This window comes from Colletes gigas, unplaced genomic scaffold, assembly GCF_013123115.1.
Source record: "Colletes gigas isolate AHSC1104 unplaced genomic scaffold, ASM1312311v1 Colletes_gigas_Sc00063, whole genome shotgun sequence".
NCBI lineage: Eukaryota > Metazoa > Arthropoda > Insecta > Hymenoptera > Colletidae > Colletes > Colletes gigas.
The window spans coordinates 277,659-286,041 of NW_025106692.1; the positions used below are offsets into that span (position 1 = coordinate 277,659).

The 8,383-nt window shown below is 27.8% G+C and overlaps 1 protein-coding gene across 1 annotated transcript; it reads left to right on the plus strand.

The window, feature by feature from the left end:
- Positions 1 to 1,786: 1,786 nt before the first annotated feature.
- Positions 1,787 to 8,167, plus strand: LOC122403586 (GTP-binding protein Rheb homolog). The gene is made up of 6 exons (XM_043407185.1): positions 1,787 to 2,187; positions 3,066 to 3,184; positions 4,122 to 4,193; positions 6,825 to 7,032; positions 7,111 to 7,240; positions 7,307 to 8,167. Exons 2-6 carry the CDS (start codon positions 3,136 to 3,138, stop codon positions 7,394 to 7,396), a joined length of 549 nt encoding a protein of 182 aa, XP_043263120.1. The 5' UTR covers positions 1,787 to 2,187; positions 3,066 to 3,135; the 3' UTR covers positions 7,397 to 8,167.
- Positions 8,168 to 8,383: the final 216 nt, after the last annotated feature.

The following is an 8,383-nucleotide window of genomic DNA, read 5'->3' on the forward strand; positions in this document are numbered from 1 at the left end:
GCGCATTTTCGAGAAAAAAATTCAGTACGGGCGGAACTTTAAGCGTTAATAACTTCTTAACGAAGCCTCCATCAACAAATTGGTATTACTGATTTTCGTCTTATTTTTGTCTCCAGAATCTCCCATTCAAATTTTTCCCAGGGGTGGCCGAACACCCTGTATAGTATAGTTTGATTATTTTAGTTTGAATCGTGCATATGGCCGACGAAATTACCTAGACCAGTTTTTTCACAGACCCTCTTGTCACTCAGGCAAAGATCATGATCTCCGTTCTCAAAATGACGTTTTAAAATGTTAGTCAAGTCAATGTTTTTCAAACCTATGCTCCACTAAATTTTCCAACAATTGCGTACCTAAGTAAGAGTTTATATTTAACAAAAATTGAATATTTATATTAGAAAAGAATCTTAGTATATTAGAAAATATTAGAAAAGAAACGGTGTCTTTTAGTGTTTTTAAGTATTCACTTTACCATAAAATTCTGTTTTCTAAACAAACTGGTAAATAGTTTTAAATCTCAACTACATTTTGGCAGTTTCACCAACATTTGCAAAATTTGCAAAGTTAGTTTAACCAAGGAAGCTTTTAAAATTCTACGGTGTAAGTCATAATAATAACTTCAAGGCATTGAAAGATTTATTATAATTTAATAACTATTGCCATTTCAAAGTATTGAAAGAATAAAATTAGTATGTGTGGTACGCAGATGGCCACACGATGGCGCTTTACGGGAGAGTACGGATCGACCGTAGGGGAACCCCAAGTGAGGATCGCCACGCGGTTGCGAGGTTTTTCGTGTGTGAATATTAATACTGAAACAGTTGTATCACTTTCAATGTATGACTTATTGACATGAATAAACTACGCTCTATATTATTGACGGACCACAGTATGTTTAAATATAATGTATCTAACTAAATAAATATTTAATAATTCCGTGTACAAATTCGCGGAGCCCCCACAAATCTATCCATGGCCCCTTTGCGATCTGCAGATCACAGATTTAAGAATCACTGACCAAGATCTTTAAATTTAAACAAAAAAAAATATTGAATTATATTACAATTTGAACGCGAATTGAAACATATCAAACGTTATTCAGTGAAAACAAAAATATCTTCTGGTGATACTTTATATTTACAAATGTGCCTAAAATATCTAATCAAATTCGAAGAATTCGATGTCAAATAGAGAAAATAAATCGAATCGCAAAGAAAGTTTAAATAGTGTCTAATAAATAATAAAGAAAAAGATATAGTATTGAATTTATACACGCGACACTTAAAAATATCTAATGTAAATAGTATCATCTTTGAAAATTCTATCATACCGTTCACCTTTCTCTTTAATAGCACAATAAAATAAAATAAACAAATTCAAATTAAAACAAATGTTTCCTTTTCATCTTTTTGTTTCCTTTTATCAAAAAATAGAAAGTATGAGGTACTAACGCAGATTACAATATAAAATATCAGCTTCATATTATATAAGAACTCAACATTGATACTCTAAGATAAAATATATTTACTATACAAAAATGAAATGATTATTAAATTGTCACTAAATAAAATTATTAATAGATGATCCATTTTACCGTAATTAATAATCGAAAACTCTAATATTGTTATAGAGAATAAAAAAAACAGAAATATACATAAAAGAAAAACACAGTAGATTGTGAATGCATTTAAATTTGTCAATTTCTACATTTTTCGAACAGATGGCGCATCCGATCAGAATATCCGTTGGCAAGCACTCGTAAAATCTCACATTGTTATATATTTTTCAGTAAGTTCGACTCGAGAAGTGGGGGAGCATTGTCAAGATATTTTTCGTGAAATACTTGTAAGATTAACACAGTGCTTCGTGATAATTAATACTAATTAATGTTAACCAGAGAATGAAGCTCTTTGTACGTGACATTTAAAGTGTGTAATTCATAGTGTGCTTCCAAATTTCCTCTCACTCTTAGGAAAATCGCACACCCGTATAAAATAGTACTACTTAAGTAATTAACAAATCTGTGGATGAAGAAAGAACAATACTAATTTAAAACAGTAGTGATAAAAATTAATTACAACAGCGTTGTTTAAATATTAACGTTTTAATTGGCTAAATATTTGATGAAGAACACGAGTCGATATGTCGATTGATATGAAACGCACCTAATGCACCTCATCTCTTTCGGTGAGTAGTGCATGTGCAATAAACAATGCGTAGTTCGATGGATGTTACAGATCATCGTAACAAGTCAGATTTTTTTTTCTGTAAAATACCAAAAATATCGTATCGATGCCTGAATGCAAGATATTAATTATTTATTTTGATCATAAATACAAATTACATGCTGACGTGCAAGAACTTGTACATCTCTATTCGTGCATGTGTTTATGTATAGATAGTTACATACGTTCTCACGCATATATATTTTTTTTTTACTCAACTTAACGATTTTCTATACACCTTCTCATCTTAAAAATACTGAGATTTATCTTCGTATTTTTTATTTAGAATTTTTCTGTGTTTCATGTATCATTGCAATTTGCAGGACTGTAAGTGATAACTTGTTCAAGATGAAAAGTAACAAATATAAACAATAATCTTACGTATTTAAGAATGTCGTAGTTATTTATTTGTGCAAAACACTCGTGATGTAATCATACTTCGTAGCGATCAAGAAAGTAAATGCAAAGTGCCGTTGAGTGTATATCATTCAACATAGTTTCTCTTTAATTTATCAAACCTAATAAAGAAATTACAATATATATATTTCTTCTTTTTCGCATTGTCTGAAATGTTTTTGCAAAGATTTTAATAAACTCGTATATGTAATATATATAATAGGGAGTAACACAATTATGCATAATTTATTATAGTAGTTATATAAAACAACAGTTTTATAAAATGGTATTTCAAATTAAATTTATTACATTATTCCAAGCAATTAAACAGAAAACTATGTAATTTCTTTTTTTTAAATACTTAAAATCATATCATGCCATGAGCAACTATTTAAATATTAATAAAGCTACATAATTTCTTTTTCTTTTTTAATCATGTTTTAGGTCATAACTGGAGTATGCACCAGCCTTTATGGAATATCGTTGCAGTCTTTTTGTTCATAAATGCTAAAAGATGCCACCAAAACAGAGGAAAATAGCTATTATGGGTTACAGATCCGTAGGTAATGAAATATTATTATACTATTTTCAATTGTGATTAAATATTTTAAGTTATCATGGCATAACGTCAATTTATTTGACAAGTAAATATATAATTTAATTATATTTATCATAAATGGCCCGTTGTGTGACTTTTTGTTAGTAAATACTTATTTTATAATACAGGGTGTTCGGCCACCCCTGAGAAAAATTTTAATGGGACATTCTAGAGGCCAAAATAAGATGGAAATCAAGAATACCAATTTGTTAATGGAGGCTTCGTTAAAAAGTTATTAACAATTAAATTAAAAAATTTCAAATCGTTCTGGAAAAATTATTGTCGGTTGCGGAGGTCAATTACTATCATTTTTGGTAAATACACATACCTACGAAATCCTATCCACTTTTGAGAAAAAAAATCGGGTAGGTGCTGAAATTTTTCGACGGAAAAAAAAAATTTCAAATCGTTTTAGAAAAATTATTTTCGGTTGCGGGGGTCAATTACAATCATTTTTGGTGAATAGACATACCCCCGAAATCTTGCTCATTTTCGAGAAAAAAAGTCGAAAGCTTTTAACGAAATCTCCATCAGCAAATTGGTATTTTTTATTTTCGTCTTATTTTGGCCTCCAGAATCACCCATTAAAATTTTTCCCAGAGGTGGCCGAACACCCTGTATATGAAATAAAAAGAACTTAAGAATAATATATTATTTTTATAATAATTCTAATCGTACTGTAGGCAATGAAAATAATTCAAATCATAATAGTTTGAATAAATTTTATATTTTTTATAAAAATAGTATTACTATAATTCAAAATTGGTGCCTGCATTTTGAATACTTTGTATTTAATATAATAATTTTTATTTTTTTTAAACTTATTGTATTCATATAATTTATAATACTAATGTGAATTTGCATTTAATAATCATTGACTGTACTTTTATTAATTTTAATAGGCAAGTCATCACTGAGCATACAGTTCGTCGAGGGACAGTTTGTGGATTCATATGACCCTACTATAGAAAATAGTAAGAAGTACCTGTATCGTCTTACACGCTACTTCAAAGATTTCTAATGACACTGTTAGTAGTATTTTCTGCACATTCTCTTCATAATCCATGCTGTAAACAAGCAGTAGTTTCATGAAAAATTATTATTTAATGGACAGGTATTTTATAAGATGTACTATATCCAATGAATACTAAATTCTTAAACCAAAAATATAGATTCTTAGTGCTTCAACATCATTATTAATTATCATCTTTTTAAGTTCAAGGTTATATTTGGATGTGTACATAACACATATCAGGATAATTTTAATGGAAACAATATGTTTCTATTTGTGGCTTGCTCATCCACTTATAATCGTTAATGACATAAACAGTTGATAATCTATAATTGTATAAAGATATTAAAATAATTTTATTTTTGGTCCAAAAGGAATCTTATTTGTAATGAATATAAAACATTGTATAATTTAAGTAACGAAAATCAATTATTGAAATTCAAAACGTAAGTAAAAAACACATTAAGTTTGGAACATATAGAAATTCTGATAAAATAATAGTATTTCTTAATCTCCAATGGAATAATGAAAAAAAAACATTGTTGTCCTTTTTTTACATTAGAGCAATATCACAATGATTTACAAATTTTATTATACTCTATACTTTTCATTATTTTAATCACATATTAGTAATACAGCATATAGAACAAGTTTATTTTAAGTTATATTTTATTACTTTAATTGTTATTTCTTGTGTCGATTATTAACAAAATGTATTTATACGAATACATTCCATATGACATTTTAACGTTTCATAAACAATGTTTACATATACATGTTTAATTTGTTATGTACTTTTGCATTAAATAACTTTTATATTTTAAAGTGGTGATATTGCTTACTGTAAAAATTAATTATAATATCATTACGTTAAATGTAAGTAAACCAAATTTTAATTCGTTAGCATTGATCGATCTTTGACAAAATGACCAACATCGTAAAGTCTTTTATTACGTTATTAAGTTTTTTGAAAAACATTAGAATTACTGCAGGATCGAAAATTGAAACTGTTTGATATTCGTTACAATAAGTGTGTCCATATTAATAATATACGATAGAATTAATTTTCTTCGTTATTCAAAATTGTGTTTATGGAAGAAATTGATAGTGCTATTCCAAAACTATTATAGTTTGTGATTTTATAATAAATAATCGTAGTTGCAATGAAATAATTACAAATTCTTTTTACTCTGACAAATGTTATTAGCTGTGTGGTGGATACAATTACTATGTTTTAATCATGAAATAAATGATGTCTTTGAAGTTGAACATTTTAGTAGTGTATTTCCATAAAACTGAAATTAGAATTATTTCAGGTGATAGTTTCAAATGTGCTGTTCTATATATTAAATTTCAAAAATTATAAATTTATAGTTCGATATTATATTAATTTGTTCTCTTTTCTTGAATAATTTCTTAAATTATATTTATGGACATTCTATAATGTATTAGAGTTTTCTATTAAAATCTACTTGACTCTATTTTTTAACTTTTTTATTTCAATTCCTAAGGAGCAGTTAATTTTAAAAACTGTTTTAATCATCTGAATTAATTCAAATTATCTGAAGTTTCTATGTATGCTAAAAGTTACCATTACAAATTACACAAACTGTTTTCATTATAGCATGTATGCATTATTAGTGATATGCATGTATTTCAACTTCTAGTATTTATGTTCTATATAAAGCTAAAGTGTTATTGCTCTTTCATGATGTTTATTGTAATTGAATGTAATTAATGTGGTAGTATCTTACATTTTACTGTTATGCTTTCTTATACACTTAATCTTTTTAAAATAAAGCTTCTCAAAGAAAGAATATTAATGCTCTTTCTAGAATTTTGTACTTGCATCTAATTTAATAGGGGTGTGAAGAGAGCCTGAAACTCGAATTCGAACTATCAGGAAAACGATGGATTTTAATAGAACCCAATACAGGATGATTGGCCACCTCTGGGAAAAATTTTAATGGGAGATTCTAGAGGCCAAAATGAGACGAAAATCAAGAATACCAATTTCTTAATTTAGCTTCGTTAAAAAGATATTAATGTTTAAAGTTCCACCTGTAGAACGGCAATCTGCGAACAGCTGCGCACGCGCGATAGTGTATCTCACTCAGCATGAGAAAGCCTTACAGTTCTCTGAGTGAGAATCACTATCGCGCCTATGCGCTGTTCGTAGATTGCCGTTCTACAGACGGAACTTGAAACGTTAATAACTTTTTAACGAAGCCTCCATCAAAAAATTGGTATTCTTGATTTTCGTCTTATTTTGGCCTCTAGAATCTCCCATTAAAATTTTTCCTAGAGGTGATCGAACACCCTGTATATCTCGAATAACCGAACTGTTGCGGGACCATTTGAAACAATTCGGTTCGAGGTATATCGGATTCTGCCCCAATTCGCCGATTTCTTGACTGCTCGAGTCCAAATTTCGGACTACCCGCACATCCCTCCAAAATTAAGTTATATAATTTTCAAAACAACATTATTTCTAACTCATTAAATTTGAAAGTTTGTGTAATATTTAGAAGATAAGGGTTATACTAATTTAAATCTTGCCTATTTTCTAATACAATCGATTTTTGTTTTTCAGCATTTACAAAAAGTACACGAGTAAATAGTCAAGATTATGAAGTTAAATTGGTAGATACAGCAGGTCAAGATGAATATAGTATATTTCCTACACAGTATTCAATGGACATTCATGGTTATGTCCTTGTGTATAGTATAACCAGCGCAAAGAGTTTTGAAGTTGTACAAATTATTTATGATAAACTATTGGATATTACAGGAAAAGTCCAGTATGATATCTATGTTAAATTTCTTTTATTAGACTGTAATATAATATATTTAATATAGCATATGTTTATGTATTTTAGTGTTCCAATTGTATTAGTAGGAAATAAAACGGATTTATATGTGGACCGAATGATAACAACAGAACAGGGCAAGCGATTAGCAGATTCCTGGCACGCGGCTTTCTTAGAAACCAGTGCAAAACAAAACGAGGTACATATACTTTATTACTTTTAATAATTCTTCACACTTTCAATAACAATTGCCTCTTTATTTCAGTCTGTCGCAGATATTTTTCATACGTTATTGATAGAAATTGAAAAAGCTGATGGAAATGTACAAGAAAAATCGAATTGCATTATTTCCTAAGCTATATTAGCTGGAAATATAATTATGATACAATGCAAATGTATAAAACCAAATGGCGAAATTGGCATTATATCAATCCACGTCCGAAAACAAATTAAATGTAATGATATGAAAAGTATAAAATGACGGATGTAAAACAATTATATCTCTTTTTGCTATATAAGTCGAAAATATTATAAATATTGTCTATTTCTGAATATACATGGTAATGAGTATTTTTATCATTTGCTTTTGTATCCATTATGTAACAAAAAAATGAGAAAAGAAATAATTGATTTTGATTATGTTTATTTTTATTATATGCATGTTTATAATCAATATCGTAGGAAATATTTTTCAGTAATATGAATAAAACGACGATTAATTTCGATTTGTTTTATGTAACTTCAATCTTTGATATTTATGTTTTTCAAAAATACTGAAATAAAGTATAATTACATAATTTATAGTGAGATCATTTCAACTTCAAATAATTTAATCATTAATGACACAAACAAATCTAGTTCATAAATGTACGAAATTTAGCTTAACACGTTCGTTGCGAAATGGAAAATGTGTGTTGTCTGTAGAAACTGGTAATATTGTTTAAATTTAAATTTGATATAGTTGAGTTATTTTGATGTAATAAATATATTTGCCAAAAGAAATGATTTTGGCCTATTTCTTTGAGTAAATAAATTTACCTCTTTCAACGGGCGAGAAAAAAATAGTATGCTATCCCTTGATGTTAACATAGACAATCCAAGAGGGCATTTATAATCTTGTTGTATAATAAAGGATAAATAAAAAAAAATTTATATACTTAATACATTACTCATTTATAAAACTAACAACTAACCTATATTATAAATTGTTTTTCTTAGCACTCAAAGCTACAACTTAATAACATTAACAAAATTTAAGAATATTATAAACAATTTTTAAAAACTTAAAAACTACAAATATAGAATATGTAAATTTTTTTTCTTTAATTCTAAAACCACAATA

What these genes read in the sequence shown, in the direction of transcription:
- LOC122403586 (XM_043407185.1), top strand. Translation starts at nt 3,136, where the DNA reads ATGCCACCAAAACAGAGGAAAATAGCTATTATGGGTTACAGATCCGTA. An exon ending in TGACCCTACTATAGAAAATA is followed by an intron (nt 4,194 to 6,824) that starts GTAAGAAGTACC and finishes TTTGTTTTTCAG; the next exon opens with CATTTACAAAAAGTACACGA. An exon ending in GATATTACAGGAAAAGTCCA is followed by an intron (nt 7,033 to 7,110) that starts GTATGATATCTA and finishes TATGTATTTTAG; the next exon opens with TGTTCCAATTGTATTAGTAG.